At 50.6% G+C, this 21,899-nt stretch overlaps 1 protein-coding gene across 14 annotated transcripts in view; it reads right to left on the minus strand.

Annotated features, from left to right (window-relative positions):
• Positions 1-1,429: 1,429 nt before the first annotated feature.
• Positions 1,430-21,899, minus strand: part of Nav2 (neuron navigator 2) — a 615,193-nt gene continuing 594,723 nt past the window's right edge. For all 14 annotated transcript variants that reach the window (XM_075953182.1, XM_075953180.1, XM_075953176.1 and 11 more), the window contains 7 exons: positions 17,641-17,876; positions 14,411-14,565; positions 14,157-14,228; positions 13,070-13,266; positions 11,552-11,670; positions 6,015-6,218; positions 1,430-4,537 (listed from right to left, as the gene is read on the minus strand). In XM_075953182.1, the coding sequence (XP_075809297.1) occupies positions 4,412-4,537; positions 6,015-6,218; positions 11,552-11,670; positions 13,070-13,266; positions 14,157-14,228; positions 14,411-14,565; positions 17,641-17,876 (1,109 nt within the window). In that variant the 3' untranslated portion in view covers positions 1,430-4,411. The remainder of the gene's footprint in view (positions 4,538-6,014; positions 6,219-11,551; positions 11,671-13,069; positions 13,267-14,156; positions 14,229-14,410; positions 14,566-17,640; positions 17,877-21,899) is intronic.

The raw sequence follows: 21,899 nt of genomic DNA on the forward strand, positions 1-21,899 counted from the left end.
ACACACACATATATAAAATAAACAAAACCTATGAAAAACATTCTGACTATAGGATCCAGCAACCCCACTCCTGGGTTTAAGCCCAAAGGAAATGAGATTGATCTCTGAGAGACTGGTGTGGTTCCCATCACCTGACATTCTTGACAACGAAGCTATGAAGATTTGTGTATGGACAGTCAGATGCTATTCAGCCACTAAAAAAAAAAAAGAGTAAAATGGTTGGGTGGGTTGGTACACACACTTTTAACACAAGGGGCGGGCAGATCTCTGTGAGTTCAGTGACACCTGGGCTACATAGTAGGTTACAGGCCAGTCTGTAGACAGCGAGACCCTGCCAAAAGCAAACGGAAGAGTGGCCACAGTGATGGACCTGCAAGATTTTTGAGATGATTCGGGTATATAATGTATGATCTTACATACGGAAGCTCCAAAAGCTGGTCTCTAACAGGGAAGGGAGGAGTGACTACCAGAGACTAGGAGGTACTAGAGAAGGGAGCTACAGCAGGTGGATGACAGTTACTAAGCACCAGCATTTCGTGACGGCACAGAGTCAGCAGCTTCCGAGGAATGATCCATAAACAAACTCAGATCTGCAAGGCCTGAGGGGAGGGGAGAGACCCTGGCTTGATCTCTGCATCTATGCTGGCAACAATCACACCATGCCCGTCAGTCAAGAATGAGCCATAGACACGCCACAGAGCTGCAGCTGAGGCTCCGTAGAGAAGAGAGTTTGCAGAGCACGGAGGGAGCTCTGGGTTGCACCCAGGATCAGGCATGATCGTGCATATGTAACTGTGGCACTCAGGAGGAGGAAGGCATGGGTGTTAGAAGTTCAAGGTTATCCCTAGCTGAATAGTGAATTCGAGACTAGCCTGGGATGCATGAGACCCTATCTCAAAAAAAAAAAAACAAAAAAAACCCCAAAGGCAAAATCCAAACAAAACTCATATAATCTTGAACAACAACAAAGATTAAGAGTCTGGAGGGTCACAGAGAACTTGCAAAAGCAGCATTTCCAGAAGGTTCTCTGGCTCATAAAGGTTGGCAGAGCTGGGCTGTGTCTCTAACAAACTCCAGTGAGCAGCAGTGACTTCCATGAGGAACAGGGAGAGGTGGCTCCCGATGACTTCCCAGCAAAGGTGGAGAGGACACAGGTTTGGGGTTCCCCAGGTTCATGTCCTCGGGGGAAGAATGACGTACCTCCTTGCAAGCATTCGACACGAGACAGATCTCTTACCAACAGACGGAAGCCAAACCACGGGTCTGAATAAATAAGCATTAACTTTATTGAATCATGAATAATTTAAGAGTGGTACAATCATTAGCTTTATTTTTCTATGACATGGGGCAGATCTCCAGCGGATTGTTCTCAAACCCAAAAACCTCATGACAAATGAAGATTAAATAGGGAGGGAGGGAGGGGTGTGGAGGTGGACACATACCGTACACAAAATACTCAGTTCCTAGTTTTCTCTTTAAAAATGGCTAGAAAAAAGTCATCAAAATGCAGCAGTTTCCTCGATTATTTACAATTTCTATGTTACAATGAAAAAAAAATGTACATCTTATAGAACATGTTTCCTAAACTGCTCGGCCTGAAGCAAGCAGGTCAAAACAGCAAACCTCCCGTCCAACAGCTGCAAGGCTGGACCATTTTGCTTTTGAAGTAGATTTGCCACGGTCAAATCTGGGCACGTGGAATTTTAAAGTCGAGCATTAAACAATAAAATTTAAAATGTCCCCAAGGTCAGAAGAAGATCTGGGCAAGCCTTGCCCTTGTCACACTCCCACCCCACCCTAACCTTAAAGTAAAAGGACTTCCCATCTTGCCGATGGCCCCGCAGGATTCTTGGTCTCTTGGGAAGAAAACTTTTGGCTCCCACTGGGACCTCAGCGCCAGTGTTGCATAGGATTTCTTACGTTTCAAAATTAGCCTATCTATATAAAAAGGCAAAACGGAAGCATTTCAGACAGAGCCCTAAATGAGTACAAAGTCACTTTGTCCAGGGTTGAGCAACAGGAAGGTAGAATCAGGACGTAGGAGGAAATGGGCCTTTCGACAGCCCCGCTTCCCAGAGCTTCAGGAAGGTGGCTGAGCTGGGAGGCACTCAAGTGTAACTCTGCCACCGCTTGCCTGCCAGGCAGCAGTAGGTACGCAGGTTTCTGTTGTGAACCTGGATGTCGGGGCAGGAAAGGCTGGGCACTGGGGATAGGGAGAACGGGTCCGAACAGCACAGGCAGGGTATACTCCTAAGGTGACTGAGAAAACTATGTAGGAGGAGGGATTCGATTTTACAACCTCCCAAATTCACAGTATGAGAGTGTACGGTCGTTGCTGGGAGACAGACTGGGAAGGGCTACCCTTCAGGGACGCTGGAAGAAGGCTCAGGGTTTGGCCCTGGTCACAGGCTAGACGCACGCTTTAAATGGTTTATTACAAACAAAACAACAGGGGACACACTCACACCCATGTGAGTGGTGGATGCTGAGGCTGGGATTACAACTGGGAACGGGAAATGGTTGTGTTTGCCAGTTAATAGCGCACACTCATTTTCCTCTCGAGGAGGAGGAAGCAAAACAGTGCCATCCCAAGCAAAGGGAAAAGTTTTGGGTTAAGCTCTTAGGGTAAGAAACTGACAATTAAAATAAAAAAAAAAAAATTCCCAAGAGACAAACGCTCAAGAACAAAATAGGAAAAGATGGAATTTAAAACCCTGATTGTTAACAGAGACACCCTCACTGGAGCCAGGAAAGACTCTAAAACAAAGGGGGACGCTTAGGCCTCCCAGAAATGGATTTGCAATGTCACATGGACTTGGGGGGGGGGGTCACTGTCCAGTGAGGTTGTCGGCTGGAGACTGACAGGAACTTAAAAAGAAAATGGGTCTCTCTCTCTCTGTCTCTCTCTCTTTTTTTTCTTTTTCCCACAACCATACATCCACACAGATGAGTCTTTTGGATGAGAAGTCGGCAACTCGTGTTCTCTTTATGAACAGATGACTTATAGCCCTGTTTACTTGGGTGGGGAACACACTCGTACACATCCCCAGGCAGGCACAACACTCACGTGAACAGACACGGTCAGTACGAAACCAGTAAGGCATTGCATGGGGCGGGGGGTCAGCACCAAAGAGGTCAGACGAGGCTCATCAGGACGGAGGCAGGGCCAGGCTTCTGGGAAGAGTGACTGCCCCTCCCTGGCTAAGCTGTGTCACATTGGTTCTGAGGAAAGTGCCAGCGTTTGAAGAGGGGACATACTTTATCAACTCTTCCTGCAGCTGGGGTTTGGGGGTGACTGAGGTGGGGTTCTCAGTTCTCAGAGATGAGAAGGACAGGCAAGGTCTGTAGCTCAGCCACAGGAGGAGAACCGGCCCTCATCCATCTGCAGGGATGCAGATGCCCGTAGCCCCACGGGAGACGGGGAGGGCACAGAGCTGTGACGATGGACACTGAAAACCCAAGCTGAGGAGGAGCTAAACTCAACTACTTTTCAGCTCTTGCTTCCACCAAAGGACTGATTCTCGTGGGGGGAGGGGGGAGGGCGGGGGACCGTCACAATCAACCAGGCAGAAAGGCAGACACAGGCAGGGGTCGAGAGTTCTCCAAAGAACTACTTTCACAGTACACAGTGTTTGCGGACGGAAACCTGACCATTTAGACAGACCAAGGAAACAGGCGCGCTCCTCTGTGTGGCTAGCCCCATCCGCTCTCACTGGCATGCTCACCTCTTCTCTTGCTCTCATGGATAACTGGGGCCCCGGGGGGAGGAGGGGGCTGAGAAGGGGAGAGGGGTGTATTGGAACAGACAAGATACCTCTCGGGAAGGAGAGCACCATGTGGCAAACAGAGACTAGGATGTAGTGGTGTCCCTGGGTGGCGCTCCGAGCAAGCGCCCTCGTTAGCACCAGTTCTTCTGTGGGGGATGGGTGGCATGGCTCTGGGGTGCTGGTGGCCAGACCCGAGCAGCCGGGTCTGTGCTGAGGGAAACCCTGCTGTCTGTGTTTCCAAGGCGGGTTTAGTCTTTTCTGTCTGGGGGTGCTTGTAGGGGGATGCTGCTGGGTTTCAGGGCACCAAGTGGAATCTTACATGTAAAATTTTCATCGAATCTCTTTATATTTCAACGGTAAGGATCCTTTCCCGTGAAGTGTCTTCAGCGTCTCACGGAGGTCACGTCAACAAGGCAGAACGAGAAGGAGAGTAGAACAGAGGCTCATACAGTCGTCACCACGGGAGGAGGAGGTCCTGGGCTGCTCGTGCGTGCAAGGGCAGAGCGCAAGGGATGAGGCTCGCCTGTTCCTGCCGCTCTGCTCTGGCTTCGAGGCTGTGGCAGCCAGGGTTGGCTCAGGAAGTCATCTTCAGAATGAAGTGGAGGATGCAGGCGGGATGGGGTGAGGGGAAAAGGGGGCCTCGGTCACAGAGTGGACTCCAGGGACGAGTCCAGGATGTCGTCATGGTGGCTGTTGCTGTTGGAGTCGCTGTCATAGCTCTGGGGGCTGGAGTAGTTGGCTGCCTCCTGCAGCCGCATCAGCATGTTCATCTGGGGAGACAGCAGAAGGCGCAATGTCTGTCAGTGTGCTGGGAAGCCCACCCCTGCCTCTCCAGAACTCCCGACACCTGCTCCAGATTCGCCCCAGGGCCAGAGAGGATGAGAGAGGCTGAGGACCAGAGTGCAGAGTGCAGGGTTCGAATCCCAGCTTCCCTGATTTCTAGTCGCATACCTAGAGAGGTGTTGGTACGATTTCCCACGTCATCTCCTTACTGGTCTAATGTAAGGATGAAGAGTTCCTGGCCCACAGTGCTGACATGCAGACTGAGTTAACGCATGCGCTGCATTGCCAGCACAATGGAAAGACTGAGTTAACGCATGCGCTGCATTGCCAGCACAATGGAAAGACTGAGTTAACGCATGCGCTGCATTGCCAGCACAATGGAAAGACTGAGTTAACGCATGCGCTGCATTGCCAGCACAATGGAAAGCCCTACAGATGGCCATCCCCCAGTTGTCGCCTGTGGGACACGGGCAGCTCTGACATCTGACATCAGCAGCTGCCACAGCCTTCATTTCAGGACAGGACTAGGTCCTATTCACAACCTCAACCACGAGGCTGTGCCGTGGCACCTACTGGCAGGTCTCTGTCAAGCCAGATCACCTGCTGGCATGCACTTAGTACACCGGCTCCGCACCGGAGCTAGAACCAAGCGATCTGGTTGCCCTCCAGCCCTTCCTGCCTCTCCGCCGCCCTTCTCGAGAGCGTTCTCTTCCGTTAGGCAACGAAAGCATACTCTGCCATACTTTGGATGTAGCTGCCGTGGAAGCTGGGGCCGGGTTTCCGGCAAGGTTGATCGTGTACCTGTGGAGACTTGGGCACTTTTGCTTCCTTGTTCTCTGATTTTTTACGCATGAGGTATAACTTGGCAGCGTGGCAATGCATGGCTCTTGTATTGGGAGAGAATTATAGCACTGATTGGGGCTTTATCATTGCTCTCATTTATCTCTTTCCTCTCCTCCCTCCCTCCCTCCCTCTCTCCCTCCCTCCCTCCCTCCTTTCCTTTATTCATTTATTGTAAGTTCTCCTGTTTCTTAGCAAAACTTGGCTCAGTCTTAGCTCTCTAGTCAGGGGACCTGGGTTTAGACCCTCATGTTCTCTGCCCATGTCTCCTGCTCTCAAAACATCCCCTTCTCTGGCTCTGGTCCTTAGCACACCTGCCTCTTCCCAGTGTTCTATAGTAACGGTGGCATCTCAGCCAGAGGGTGAACAGACGGCAGAGAACATGTGTAAGGACATTCAGAGGGGGGAGAAAAGAAATCACCTAACTTTAACCTTATACAAGAAAAACCTTAAGGGAGGTTATAAAGGCTTTAGTGGAAAACTAAGACCGTAGAAGAAAATACTAGGGGAAACCATCCATATTAGATCAGCCTTCCACGGCGAGGTCTTGTCGAGTCCCTCTATCCAGAGAGCTTTGCCTCACACCCAGCCATGGCTTTCACTCACTAGGTGCTGCCAACTCACCAGCGGGTCTCCTTCAGCATCACTGGGGGGCACCTGCTTGCTTGTTGACCCCTCCCGAGGCAGGGAGTAGCCATCGAAGCCCACATCCTCAGGCCGGAGCTGCAGGAGCGGAGGCCATTCGTGCTGCTGTGGGCTGGCAGCCCATGGGTAGGTGTCCATTACCCACTTGGCAGGGTCTTCCCAGGGGGCACGCCTGCCATAGAGCTGTAAACAGGCAGAGGGAACAGGCTGAGATGACTTCGCTGTTCCAGTTTTGCAGCTTGATGGAAACCCTCCCAAACCATGTATGCCTCATGCAGCGTTTGGAACTATGGAAGTCATCCAAGATAAAGATAGCCTGTGGTACTAGGCTCTGCAGTCTAACCTGGGCTCACTCTCAGCTCTGCTGTCAATCAATGTGCACAGCATTTGCCTCTCGGCCTTGCTTTTTCAACTTGATCGACCATCTCCAGCAAGGGAAACAGCCTGATAGACAACTTGGCCCATTTCCATGGTGTAAATATTCCCACCATGAGGCTGCTGCTGAGTGTTGGGAAGAGCCAGTCACTACCAACCTTGCAAGCTACCTCTGGGATCCCAGTGGCTAAGTCCACTCGGAGAGGACATTCTGCCCAGATCGGGTCCTGGGCAGCAACATGGCAAGGCAGGAGTCACTACTGGGCCTGATGAGACGAACCTTAACTTTTCATTTTTTAATGCATATATATACACGTGTATGGGGTGTGTGTGTGTGTGTGTGTGTGTGTGTGTGTGTGCATGCCCACATGTGCACGACTGTGTTTGTGGAGCCCCGAAGTCCATGTCGGGAGTCTTACTCTACTTTTGGTACACCGGTCAGAGGCAGTTGCTCAGCCAAGCCCAGAGCTGTCTAGTTCAGCTAGCCTAGCAGCCAGCATGCTCTGAGGATTCCATGTGCGTATTCTCACATGGAATTACAAATGGGACACCGCATTGGGAATTTACATAGACTCTGGGGATCTGCACTGTGGTCCCCTTCCTTGCTTCTGTGTAACAGCTGTTCCATCTCCCCAGCTCCTGAACCCCCATCTTTTCAAGTGTGTCTGACTCTCAGAGTGCTTCTGCAGATACGCTGGCAGGTCCTTTTCAGCGTAACACCATGTGTGGGCCACAGTGATGAGGCCTTTGCGGGCTCAGGCGTTCTCAGACCTGTAGACAACAGTAACCTATATGTTCTCCCAGGAGCAAACTGTATCGTGACTCAGTCATAAGTGATCAAAAGTCGGAGGCATCATAAGGCCAACATGTCCTGCTTAGGAGTTTCTTTTCTCAAGCCTTGAGGCCCCGACCCTGAAACAATTTTAATGACCGTTACTGAGGGCACTGTTCTTTAAGAACAGAAACCCAGGCTGAGTCACTTCTCACACACAGTGAGGCTATGCTATGACCACTATGCTGCTAGGTCCAGTATGGCTGTCTCCTTTTCATGCCATGCCTTAGCATCTTGGGTGCCGAGTGCCAAGGGGTGAGCAGTGTGATGTCTCTCACAGAAGCGCTGCTCCCATGGGTTACAGACGGGGCAGCCCTGGGAAGGAGAAGGGGCATTGCAAAGCAAGTCTGCCACAGTGGCCAGGGACATCAAAGCAGACAAGATGGGGCATGCTCATAGACAGGACAGGGCAGGGCTGTCTGGGCTGTGAAAAGGTATTTCTACAATGACTTCGGGGTACACAGGTGGAAAATTCCAGACCCCACCCACCTGGGTGTGTGCTCCATCTAGAAAGGGAGAGGCAAAAAGGTACTGAGCCCAGAACACAACTGGGCCCAGCGCTGGCCCAATACAATCACACCTTTTAAATTCTGGAAGGAGCCAGACCGCTTAACTGGTGCCTCCTTCTTACCAGATAGGAAACCAGAACCTGACGGCTGTGTCAATATGAAAGGTCAGAAGGGCAGAGCTGGATCCAAACCTGAGACTCATGCTTCCTTCTCTGGGACTATCCCTCTCAGCTCACCCCCTGGGACCCCTTTGAAGCAGCCGAAACCATGTGACTTAGCCCTGGAGCCTGAGAACAGATTGTTCACCAGACCTCGGCAGGTCAGCCTGACCAAGGTTCACCATTCTTCCTGGCAGGTGCCCTCTCCCCGTGTCACCTGAGTTACTCCAGGTCTGAGCATCGGAATTCTATCCAGGATGCCACACCCCACACACACCCCCATCTCTCTATATCAGTGGCTTCCTTCTTCACTGGACCCCAGCACTTCCTATGACATCATCTTGTCAGATGCTAGCTCCCTGTCTTCCCGCACCCCAGTCTGGCCTCTAGCCTAGCTCGTGGCTACAGCTCCCTTCCTCCGGGGCAATGTGAGTCTTATTCAGTCCAGCAGCCTAAAGCAATTCAGACGGAGCAGGAAGGAATCAAAGAGGCAGGTGTAAACTCATTTATGGGTTAGGATTAGAGAGGACACAGAAACAGCTGGGCCGTTACAGCTGAAGAAGGTAACTCAGACCGGAAGCCTCTCCCTCTGAAGGAACATGACTGCCTCTCTGAGGAGACCCTCCAGGAAACACAGAGGCTGCAGCTTAGCAAGTGCTTAGCACTCACTCACAGGGGTTTGTCCCCACTTGCTCTTCCCTTAGCCCCAACAGGGCGAACAGGTTCAGAGAGCATCTGGGCTTCCAGAAACTGGACCAGTAAAAGGGTCTCATAGGTTAGAACTTTCCATTTGCCACAGAGGGCATGGGAGACTGTCCAGGGTGTCAGAGGACCTTGATAAAGGTCCCCGAGGGTCCTTCCACTGCTCCTGTCCCTCCCAGCACCAGGTCTTCCAAATCACTCCACTCTGCAGACCCCCGACACTCTGGCAAGTGTTTCTGATGGCAGAGGGGAACGGCTGCAGACCGAGTCAGAAGCTAAGTGTGTGTAGGCACAGCAAACACTAGTTAAAAGAACAGAAAACGTTCTACAAGTCTTCCTACATTCCACAGGACACGGTCAAAGCCAGGTGGCCAGGAGTCAGTCCCACACAAGCAAAGGAAGTGTTGTATAGCTACTGCAGACTCGGAAGGGCAGTGCAGGGACTGCTGGGTGGGTAGGCAGATACTCACTTTCCCCAGGACAGGGGAGGAAGATGCTGTCCTACTGGATCAGTAAGAATTCTAGGTGACGGGGAAAAAAGACGCCAAGACATAGGAAGCTAAGATTTGGGCTGCTGTGAGATTTCTAATCCTACAGGAAGCACAGGGCTCCTGGGTGTGTATGGCAGCACCAACATTCACGTTTACAAAATATTTCTAGGCAGTTACACACACACACACACACACACACACACACACACACACACACACACACACACACAGGCATGCACGCGCGCACGTGCTCTCGGAAAAGACGCTATAGCCTGAACATGCAGAACTGCATGGTGTCCACTAGGGGGCGATGCCATGCTTCCCCCAGGCATGGATCGCCTGAGTCTGATAGTAAGCCTGACACCAGCAAGAATTCCTATGGGCATTTCTCTTCCTGGCTCTGCACCTCTTCTCCTCCAAGGAAGGCCAAAGAAAGGCCATGCTTTGGCCATGCTCTAAACTGCAGTGTGCTCCTCCCCTCCTGTCCACTGTGCAGGGTGAAGTGAGGAGCGAGACACCCAGACAGTACCCGGCACACACAGAGCTTGTCCTTAGAGAAAGCCCAAGGAGAGAGGGGAATTGAAATGAGTTTTTTGTGTCTTTGTTTGTTTGGTTTTGGTTGTTTCAAGATAGGGTTTCTCTTTGTAGCCCTAGCTATCCTAGAACTCGCTCTGTAGACCAGGCTGCTCTACAAATTCACAGAGACCCTCCTGCCTCTGCCTCCCTGTATTCACAGGGCTGCAGGACTGTCAGGTTTCTGGGGTGACGCCTGGCAGGTGGCAAGCCCTCCATATCCTCAAACTTCCATCTAAACCCTGCCAGGAAGAGCACAGCAAATCCCTCATGAATCAGCAGACTTCAGAGCCGCCTCCTGTGCGTATCCACACGGCAGGGCTTGGAGACTCAAGACAGGGTGGCAGCAGGTACCTAACTCAGCTCCCTTCATTGAGTCCACACTGAAGATGTGTCCTTCAGTGACCTCTAAGAAGCCACAATGGCACAGGCAGGCTGCTCAGCAGCTGCTCAGAAGCCCCCCCCATGGCCTCGCCCTTGGTGGGAAAGAGAGGTGATGCTCAAGCTGGACGGGTCCCTTCTGGCATGCCTCCTGGAGCAGAAGGGAGTATGGGTGACTTCCCCAGCTCTGCCAAAGCCTCCCTCCCTTTCAGTTCAGCCCCAAATGGGAGACTTGGTACTACCAGCCACTGAAGACCAAACCATTCATGTTCAAGAATGGTTTGTGTCTTCTTGGACACCTTGGAGATCTTTGCTCAGCGTTTCTGACTCCTCCCAAGTGACTTTTACCAGTCCCTTTCCTTTATCAGATCAACTTGGCACAAAGGATGGGGGCAAGGGCGACTTGGGCAGAGGCAGGCTCAGGGGCAGCAGGAGTGCCTCCCCTGAGAGCCAAACCATCCCAAGCTGAGTGACAGCAATAGATGTCCCCCAGCTGCTGCTGGACAGGAGGTATGCACAGCCAGAGGAACCCCAGAGCCACCTGTGAGGGGTCCTGAGGCCAGGTAGGCAATCTCCTGAGGCCTGAGGACTGGGGACAAAGTTTAGAAGGTGAGGGTTCAAATTCCAGATCTGCTGAGCTTTGGGTTTTTGTGGTGCCCCCAGATAGAAGCCAGGGTCTTGACTGTGCTAGGTAACTACTCTACTACTGTAGCCTCGAACTCACAACCCACCTCGGATTTTCGGAGTGCACGATTACACCCAGCTGAAGCTTTGTTTCTATGATCTTAAGTAACTCACTGTCTTTGGGCCTCAGATTTCCCCATTTGAAAAATGATAACAACAAAACTCTGCCTCGGTCTTCGGTTCGACTCAGGGCTTGAACCACAAAAGAGAAAAGAGCAAATTGTGGGGGTACCACCCAGATATCTGGTTTCCTGTCTCTTACATTCCTGTGCTGGAGGCTTGATGGTCATGGTTTTATTTAATCCATCCAAGCCTTTGTGGCAGAGCAATGCTGTTATCTCCTCACTCAATGAGGCAGAGACAGGTAAAACACTGCCCAGGGGTCACACCACAAATAAGCAGCCCAGCCAAGACTTGCGGCCAACGGCTGTTTGTTGTGGGATATGTGTTGCTGTGACTGGTATAACAAAAAGCTGATGGCCAATAGCTGGAAACAGGTTAGGCAGGACTTCAGGGGACAGAGAGGACTCTGGAAAGAGGAAGGGTGGGGGTCGAGAGCCAGCCAGAGAAGAAACAAGAGGTGCAAAAGTGAATTAACACTCATGACAGAATGGAGATTAATATAAGTGGGTTATATAAGAGCTAGCTAAAGGCTAAGGTTTCATAATTAATAAAAAGTCTCCCTGTCTTTTTGGGGGCTGGTGAGACAGAGGAAGACTCAATACAGCTGTTTCCACCATGGGCCACACTAAAGACCACACGGGGCCACTAACACAGGGCATGAGGAAGTCAAAAGGAGTGTGCTTCTCACCTGGAGGCCTTCTCTGACAGCTTCCAGGAGGTAGGGAATGATGGAGTAGTTCCACAGGTCAGTGAACCACACTCTGGAACCATCCACGTCGATGGGACATGACAGGAAGAGCCGGGGACCTAGGGACACAGTGAAACACATCACAACCAAAACGGGGGTAGGGTGGTGTTAGGAGACTCTTAGCCTCAGCCTCCTCATTGGAGGGGCTGATGACTTGAGGAGGTATAGCCTCCTAGCAGCTGGCCAGTGGGCTCCACAGCAGATACTCCAACCCCTCACCCCAACCCTCAGTGAAAGAGAGGAACAGGCTTGCAGAGAAGGTGGTCTTAGGAGGGGTACTGATCTTGGTCGTTAAAGGTAGACCCATTAAATGCATAAGAGAAGACATGATTAAGCAACTTATTTTGATTATTGGATTATTTTGCAGGTTTAAAAAGTAACCTTTAGGGCTGGAGAGATGGCTCAGTGGTTAAGAGCATTGACTGCTCTTCCAGAGGTTCTGAGTTCAATTCCCAGCAACCACATGGTGGCTCATAACCATCTGTAATGAGACCTGGTGCCTTCTTCTGGCCTGCAGGCAGAATATAGACAGATCACTGCATACATAATAAATAATAAATCTTAAAAAGAAAGTTTTTTTTTTTAAAGTAACTTTTAAACTGAGTACTGACATAGGCTTTTCCGGAGACATCATGAGACGGAAAACAGGCATTGCATATATACATGTGTGCACCACAGGCATTGCATATATACATGTGTGCACCACAGGCATTGCATATATACATGTGTGCACCACAGGCATTGCATATATACATGCGTACACCGCAGGCATTGCATATATACATGTGTGCACCACAGGCACTGCATACATACATGCGTACACCGCAGTCATTGCATATATACATGCATGCACCGCAGTCACTGCATATATACATGCGTGCGCCGCAGGCACTGCATATATACATGTGTGCACCGCAGGCATTGCATATATACATGTGTGCACCGCAGGCACTGCATATATACATGTGTGCACCGTGACTACAGTCTCAGAAGACATGGATGTGCAGGCACAGCTGGGAAAAATAAACTCATAATGAAAGGATGTCATGACCAGGAAGTCCTGGTCTTTTGCTGTACTTTAATCCCCAACCTTCTGCAAAGCTGGGAACAATTTACATTTAAAAACAAAGCCATCCCAGTTCAGCCTGTAGCTCCCAGGAAGAGACTCTTTCCTATGCTGGCTGTTTCTGCCCCAGCCTGACTAGGACATATCTCCATAGATGTTGTGGCCTGGGTTCATCTTTGTCTCCAGGAGTTCCTCTGCCCACTTTTTTATTATGATTATTATTGTTGTTATTATTATTATTTTTATCTCTGGGGATAACATGACATACTGTCCCAATGCTGTTCTGGCCAGGACCCAGAGGATAGTACATGAAGGAGCCAAGGTTCTTAGGAGACCACTGCCTACTCCATCCGCCCAGCAGCCTGCCCCAGCCTGCCTGCCCTCCCACCTACCAATGGTGACATCCGAGGAGCTGTGGGCCTCCAGGAAGCGGTTGAGGTGATGCCAGACCTTGGGGATCCAATTGATGATTTTCACCAGCTCCGTGTTGCGCGCCCGCCCACTGATCTCCGTCTCCATGAGCTTCCTCCTCAGGAAGCGGCCGAGGAAACCCTTCACGGGCTCCGTGTGGTTGGCACAAAGCACCCACCTGGTGGAGTCAAGAAATTCCTTTGAACCACGAGGACACCCGCAAGGCATGGTGAGCCTCAGAAACCGAAGTGTGGGGGAATGGAAGGCGAGCACACTCATCGAGGTTGCAGCCGCGTTTAAGGCGTCTCAGAGGGAGGCTTGCATGGCGGCCAGTGAAAATGTGTTCAAGGTCCAGGCTAAGGTTATGAAGTCTACCCCTAACCTAGAGGCATAGGCAGAGTCGAGGGCAGGGGCTGGGGTGCTGAGGAATGCCAGGGCAAGTGGGACCACCTTCTCGCATGGAGCCGGACTCTCCTGGGGGGGAGGGGGGAGCAGACACTAGGGATTCACAGCAGTTAGAACTGTCGAGTTTACAGACCCTGCTATGTGGGGAGGGCTGTCACTGCTCATGCTCAACAGAGACGGGCATGTATGGCCATAGCTGCCTCCCTGATACTGGCTCGGTGATGAGAGTCACAGCGATTAGCGATTAGGTTCTAACTGTGCATGGCTCATAAGTCACCAAGTTCCTCAAGCCTCTGTTCTTCATTGGAAACACAGAGGTAAATGGGATTACATAAAGTGAATGAGCTAAGAGAAAAAGTCTGCTGAGCGGTGGTGGCGCATGTCTTTAATCCCAGCACTCAGGAGGCAGAGGCAGGTGGATCTCTGTGAGTTTGAGGCCAGCCTGGTCTACAAAGTGAATACCAGGACAGGCTCCAGAGCTACACAGAGAAACCCCATTTCAAAAGAAAGAGAGAGAGAGAAAGATAGAGAGATAGAGAGAGAGAGAGAGAGAGAGAGAGAGAGAGAGAGAGAGAGAGAAGTCCAGCATACACCAGGTACTCTGAGAGGGCTAAGCATCCCCCTCTCCATCTGCCTGGATTGGGGAGGGCCAAGAGACCTTACCTGAAGTTATGATGAAGCTGCAGGTTAGGAGTGGACGAGGTAGCCTGGTTCATCGTGCCGATGATATAAGGGCTGCAGGGAGCACAATGAGAGAAGCTGCATTAGGAGTAAGATGGAGAGCAGGGGCTTACAGACCCGAGGACAGCTGGCTACCTCCCCTGCTCTGGCTGTGTGTGTACCACTTCACCGTCAGGCTGGCCTGGCTCACCTGCATGCCCCCGCCCCCGCCACTGAGGTCTAGGACCCATCTTTACCATTTATGGTATTTGCAGTTAAGCAGTCCGTTGAAGATCTCTCCCAGAGAGCTCACGTGGTGCAGGTTGTCCAGAATGATGACCAGTGGCATCTCCACGGCGTTGTTCTCGCTGTTACACTGGTCGGCCAGGTGGGACAGATACTGGCGAAGCTCCTGTGGAGGCCAGGAGAGCGAGGTTGCAATCACCCTCCCGGGAGGACCCACATGCGCTGTGCCTTTGCTGACCAAGGCCAAGGCAAGAGGAAGGTCCCCTTAAGATGTCACACTGTGGATGCGACATGAGCACCTGCCTGTCACAGGGCATCAGTACCCTGCTCGCAGCATGGTGCTCCAGGTATACTGTGGGCACAGACAGGTGAGGCCTCCTGGCACTTATAAAACGCATGTCCAAGGCCCTTTTTTCCTCCGTAAATGTGCACACATGTGTATGTATGCAGCTACATGTATGTACTTGTGTGCGTAAGAAAGAGGACAAAATTGTGTACTGTGCATCTGTAGCACAAATTCTAATTGGCCTTAATAAAAACCCAGAGTCAGATATTAGGGAGTGAAAGTTGAGAGACCAGAGAAGCAGAACGGCCAGCCACTAAAAAGACTTTTCTCCTCCACCGATGCTCAGACCAAAAGGGTGATCCTGTCCTCAGACTGCCTCTTCAGACTGCATCCTCAGTCTGTATCTCCAGACTGCATCTGAGCTCCTGTCTCCTCTCTCCACCCAGCCATATCCCTTCCTGTCTCCTAGTGCTGGGATTAAAGTCGTGGGACTCCCAAGTACTGGGATTAAAGGTGTGAGCCACCACCGCCTGGCTTCTAGCAGCTTAGCTCTGCACTCTGATCTTCAGACAAGTTTTATTTGTTTTTTTTTAATATTTATTTATTTATTATGTATACAATGTTCTGTCTGTGTGTATGTCTTCAGGCCAGAAGAGGGCACCAGACCTTATTCCAGATGGTTGTGAGCCACCATGTGGTTGCTGGGAATTGAACTCAGGACCTTTGGAAGAGCAGTCAATGCTCTTAACCATTGAGCCATCTCTCCAGCCCCCAAGTTTTATTTGTTAAAACACAAACAAACTATCACTACAATCATTCCCTCTTGTGTTCTGAGACAGGGTCTCTCTCTCTCTCCCACACTAAGCAGGCTAGGCTGGCTGTCCCCTGAACCCCAGGCATCTGCCTGTCTCTACCCCTCCAGTGCTGGTATTATAAGCATGTCATCATACCAGTTTTAAAAATAAATAAATAGATAAATAAATAAATAACGTGAATTCTGGGGATGAAACTCAGGTCCTCTTTGTAAGCACTTTACTGACTGGGCTATAATCCCAGCCTATAGGACCATTTTTTAATTCCAACTCAACCATTTCTTTAGGAACTCATCATTTCTTGCTGTGATGCTAATCTCCGAGTAGGCTTCTGCAGGCAGGTGGCTCATCGCTAGCTATCTCCACAGAACCCTCCAGAGAGCTAGCTCTGCAGAAGCCATGGAAGCAGAAGAGGCTCCAGACACATACAAGTGCTGCTAGGCAGTGCTCTGGAAGACAGGAGAGTGTGCAGGAGCAGGTGAGTCTATGTGCCCAGGGACCTGCTAACAACCTGTTGCAAATGAACCTTGAGTGTTGTCCTGGCTGGAGAAAGGAGCACAGCCCAATGTTCCCGGGTTAGGGCTACACATCAGGAAAAGACACAGAGGGTGCTGCAGCAGGGGACACACTCGGGACACACATGGGGACTTAGGCAGCATAGTAACTCTATGATAGATGGACAATGATTAGCTCTTTTATACAGGAAGAGCTACGCGACCAGCCTGAGATTGCACCAGGGTAAGCAACTGGGTAGGTCAGACTTGGGTACCTGTGAGAAACACCCATCTTAGAGACTGGCCCAGCTGCTCAGTGGGCAATGGCTCCTCCACCTCCACACCTCTTTAACCTCCCTTTCAAGTCAAAATGTAGCTGGCTCATGAAAATGCTCAAGGTTTCCCCATTCTCTCAGCACTGCTCACCATGGGCAAATCTGATTCCTTCTCATTTGGACCCCCCCCCCCCACCACCACCACCACCTTCCTTACTTAGGCCATGGTCTACATGGGCAAGCAGCCCAGCAAAATGAGATCGAGTTGGGCACAATCTGCCAGCCACCCATGTGGCCTTCCTTCATCCACCCGCTCATAAGCTGTAGACAGAGAGATGAGAGCTTTTCTCATCTCTTCCCTATATCAAAATGACGAGGGGAACTGGTAAACGGGGTAGACCAGCATAGAAACAGGTAACTGAGGCATGAGACCTAACCCTCTCAGGTGTGTGAGGTGACTCATAAGGCAGAGGAGCCCTTTCCGATTCACCACTGAATCTCCAGGTATGCTGCCCAACATTGAACAGAGCTAGAAAGCGTGAGCTTTCACTGTACGCCGGAAGATGAATGAGTGACTGACTGAATGAATGAATCAATCAATGAACAAATGAAAGACACTGTGAAAACCCTTCACAGCGCCCCCAGCTCAGACCAGGCCAGACTCCATCTATAAGTCCCCAGTATTCACTGTATGGGGCGATGGAGCTGGCCACGCACAGGGCTCTGAACCGGCAACCTCAGCTCCAGGACCCACAGTTAAAATGTAACGAAATGTCCTTCAAGCTGTTTAGCCTGGTAAGAGGGAGACAAAGACAACTAGTCCTTGAAGGGCTTTGGGAGGGACAGACAACCAAGCCATCAGTGACAGCCACCATGGTTGTTGTTATGGGCGGTTTTGTTGGCTTACAAAAGGTTTTTTTTTTTTGGTTTTTCGAGACAGGGTTTCTCTGTAGCTTTGGTGCCTGTCCCGGAACTAATTCTTGTAGACCAGGCTGGCCTCGAACTCCCAGAGATCCGCCTGCCTCTGCCTCCCGAGGGCTGGGATTAAAGGCGTGCGCCACCACCGCCCGGCCATTTACAAAAGGTTTTATAATGGGGAGAAAATAATAACTCCCACTAGAGGCATGGTAAGTTTTTGGTGAACTGGAAACATCGGAAGGAGCCATCACTGTGTGTCATAAGCGGACAGGATTGACTTGGCCTAGATGGAGCTCCTGGAAGGAAGGGTCTGACTCAAAGCATTCCGATCTATAAGCCCCATTCTGAGCTCCTCTCCTGGCGTTCTAGAATGCAGAGTTTGAAAAGGCTCAGGGTGGTGGTATCAGCAGCATTTAAAGAGCCCAGGATACAGCAGGCACAGGAGGACCCCCTCACCTTGCTGGACTTGTGATCCACGTTAAAGGTGGCAATGACACCATCTGTCAACTCCCGTCCTTCCCGGAGAACCACATACTCCGAGAGCCGGTTGGCCAGGTAGGTTTTCCCAGTGCCGCTGGGGCCCGAGAGGATGATACGCCGGTGCTCTGTCAGCAGGGAGACGTAGCGCTGCAGGATGGGCTTGGGGATCAGGGATTCAAACACCAGAGCGTCTAGGCTGTTTTCTGGGAGCCCTGGTGGAGAGAGATGGGGAGGGCTTAGAGGTGGGCAAGGAGGGTAGCTCTGCCATCATCCCTCTTCTCGTCAGTCCTAAGACTCCTGCCCACCGAGGCACACTGGTGGCTGAGAGCCCAATGTTGCTGCTCTAGAAATCCACCCTCCTGGTCACCAGCACCTCATGTCTTTTGTTCCCCTAATTCTGAACTTTGTCTGCCTATTAGCATTTACTAGCCCTATAGAGTCTATCCCAGCCGATACCAGAGTCTTGTCCAACTGTGTCTGCCATAACCCCGAGTTGCCTCTTCCCCTTTCTTCTCTCTCCTTCCTGCCAGGCACTAAGTTGCCCATACTTAGGTGTGCCAGAAGGCAAGGCAGGAAGCAAGGTGAAACCCTGATGTTAGAATGAGAATACAGATTGGCAGGTCCAGACTAACATGCTACATGCTGAGACTCTGACCAGCAATACTGGCACATGGAAGCTTCTCTCTCCCCTTGTCTATCTGAGATAACCTCATTAGCCAGCGTTGTTGGCTTTAAAAGAATGGTCTCAGGGTCAGGGAGAGAGCTCAGACAACAACAGGGCTGTGGAATAATGTTTTTGTACACTGTGAAGATGTGTCGCTCTGGCTGGCTTAATAACAAACTGAACAGCCAATACCTGGACAGGATTTCCAGACACAGAGGATGCTGGGAAAAAGAAAGCAGGAGATGCCAGTGACACAGAGCAGGCAGCAGGGCATTATAGAGTAAAGGTACACACAACAGAATGTGGATTCATAGGTAAAGATATGGGTTAATAAGTTACAAGAGCTAGTTAGGGGGGCTGGAGAGATGGCTCAGCAGTTAAGAGCATTGCCTGCTCTTCCAAAGGTCCTGAGTTCAATTCCCAGCAACCACATGGTGGCTCACAACCATCTGTAGTGGGATCTGGTGCCCTCTTCTGGTGTAAGGGTGTACATGCAGGTGGAGCACTCATACACACATTAAATCAATCAATCAATCAATCAATCAATCAATCAATCTTAAAAGAAAGCAAGTCAGTCTGTGTAAGTGAAGAAATAAACCAGGAGGTATTCCTCTGTTACCCAACAGCACCTTCCCCCCATTCAGAGCAATTGGACACCCTTAAAGCATTTATGGGCTTGTTTCTAGCCCTCTCCTAACCAAGGTAACCCCTAAAGGCAATGACTGCTCCCCAAAGGACCATGACAATGATCCTCAGGTGCCTCACCTCTGGGAGCAGGCCTGGGAGCTTCCTGCAGCCCTATATATAGGCTCAACCTACAGAGCAAGCATAGGGTGGAGGAACTCTTGCCTGAATGTAATAATGCCATCAACAATGAGAGCCACGGGGTGACAATGAGCAGGATACTTAGCGTGTATGTAGCTGTTTTGCCATAGAGTTTTCAGAGGACTGACTTCAGAATATATAAATTCATGGTCCAGCAAAACAACTCAGTACCGGCTACCAAGCCTGAGATGCTCAGTCCATCCCTGGGACTTCTTACACAATGGGGAAAAAATAGAGAACCCACTCCCAAGAGTTGTCCTCTGACCTGCACAGGCTCTCTTGTGTCATGTGCACACCCCCAATGCAGACATCATGCATCCACACCATTAAGATAAAATAAAAGGAACACACAGGGTCACCGCTTCTTCGGGAATCACTGGTATGAATTGATTTACCAAATGGGACCCTACTGCAAAATCCAGGGAGGTTTTAGTGCTCATCTGGGGAATCCAGAACCCAAGTCGATCCTGGTATACATGCTAACACTGAGGGTAGCCATAGACCAGGCTGTATGGAGTGCCGCGCTCCTGTAGGGGTGGGCATCTTGTCACTCATCCCTTACATGTCAGTTTTATCCCTTGGTGTTTGCAGTGTGAAACGAGGAGGTGACCCCATGACGCCATGTACTTTGTAAATGGTCCCATTCGTTGGGGGCTCTTGTTACGCAGTTCTTCTTTCTGCATGCCTGATGACTCATTCTGCTTCTCCTAGGTAGGGTTCTTTCTGTCCGAGTTTATTCACCCGTTCATCTGCCAGTGGGCTGCCAGGCTGTGACTTCCCCACTATTGAGGACGGTGTAAACACGTCCTTCCTTTTGTTGCCTCTGGCAGGTATTTTATCCCGGCCACTAGACAAGGAGCTAACACAGAAAACTGATGCTGAAAAGTAGGGTCATTGGTATGGTGACCTTACTACCCAGTGCTCGGGCCTCTTGCCCTGGTCTGCAGAGGAGTGTGCAGGAACCTCAGGATAGAAACGGACAGGAAAGCGGTAAGCAGATATTAACGAACCATTCTGGTGGAAATTTGGGAAATCACAATGCGTAGAGGGCTGTGGATGAAAGCGTGGCCCATGATTTTTGGGGGGTAGGGGATATGGGGCATGACTCCATCAGGAAGTCAAGAGGTCATTCTTGCTACATTCTGGCAAAGACCCTGGCTGCCTTCTGCCCATCTCCTGAAAACTTGAATTTAAAAGCGATGGACTACGGGGCATGGTGGTGCCTATCTTTTATCCTGGTACTTGGGAGGTAGAGGCAGGAGGATCTCTGTGAGTTCGCCTGGTCTGCATAGTGAGTTCCAGGATAGCCAGGGCTGTGGAGAGATTAGTGCCGTATAGAGGGGGGAAAAAGACAGAATGAAAATGGTCCCCATAGGCCCAAAGGGAGTGGCACTATCAGGAAGTGTGTCCTTGTTGGAGTAGGTGTGGTCTTACTAGAGGAAGTATGTCACTGGGGGTGGGACCTCAAGCTAGGCCCACTGTGGCTGTTTGAATGAAAATGGCCCCCATAGGCTCTTAGGGACTGACGCTATTAGGAGTGTGGCCTTGCTGGAGAATGTGTGGTCTTGTTGGAGGAAATGTGTCACTGGAGGTGGGTTTTAAGGTTGGAGATGTTCAAGCCAGGCCCAGTGTTACTGTCTCTTCCTGCTGCCTGGGGATCCAGATGCAGAACCCTGGCTACCACTCCAGCACTATGTCTGTCTGCACGTCTCCATGCGTCCCACAGTGACAATGACAGACTAAACTCCTGAAACTGTAAGCCAGTGTTAATTAAATGTCTCCTTTATAAGGCTTTTTGTGGTCATGGTGTCTCTTCACTGCAATAGAAACTCTAACTAAGATATAGACTAACGTGTTTGGTAGAGGTCATCTCAAGGCAAGAGAGTGCTCAGGTTAGAGCATGGTTACTGCTCACCACTCTTATCCAGGTGTGGAGTGAAAAAGAACAGGTAGGGCAGGAGGATACAAAAATACAGTTTGCTGGGGGGGGGGGGGGAGCGCTTGGTGGTAAGCTGAAAGGTGAGGTCAAGGTGCATATGGAAAGGATTCCGTGAGTGTGAAAGAGAAGCCCTGCTTTGAAACAACGCAAGAGGAAAGGAACCATAGAGCGGCTTCCTTGCTCACAAAACTGCCTGGGAAAGCGATTTCTGCAAATGCACACACCAAGAAGCCATTACAACTGCTGTTCAAAGGGCAAGGGTCCAGCCCAGGCTGGCAGCAGAACTTGGCAACACTGTCCACTCTGTGCCAGTTTTGCAGGCATGCAAGATGTAAGACGATGAGGTCATGGAATTTTGCTTTAAGGCTTGAGTGAGCTGCTAAGGCTAGGCAGTGGTTGGCAGGGTCAGAATCTCTGCAAGGAGAATGCCTGAGAAGCTACTGCATGACATTTTAGAGGGTAAGCTCAAGCTGCAATGGGGACTCCAGGAGGGTGGAGAGACCAGGATCATGATACACCTACGATATCAAAGTTTCAGGCACGGAGAGGAGCTGATTTAAGAGAGAGACTGTGGATGCTAAGGCAGGAAAACTGGAGGGGCAGGGTTACCCAAGCCCTTAGAGCCCAGATGAGTCCATCACAAGCCCAAGATACTTGGTATGTAGTTGCAGGATTAGCTCTTTAACCTGCTCAATTTTGGTCTTTCTTTGGTCCAAACATCCCTTGCTCCATTCCAGAATGGGGATGCTGATTCTGTGCTATTGCGTATCTGAAGTATGTAACTTTCACTTTTTATGGTAGCTCACA

This window comes from Microtus pennsylvanicus, chromosome 18, assembly GCF_037038515.1.
Source record: "Microtus pennsylvanicus isolate mMicPen1 chromosome 18, mMicPen1.hap1, whole genome shotgun sequence".
NCBI lineage: Eukaryota > Metazoa > Chordata > Mammalia > Rodentia > Cricetidae > Microtus > Microtus pennsylvanicus.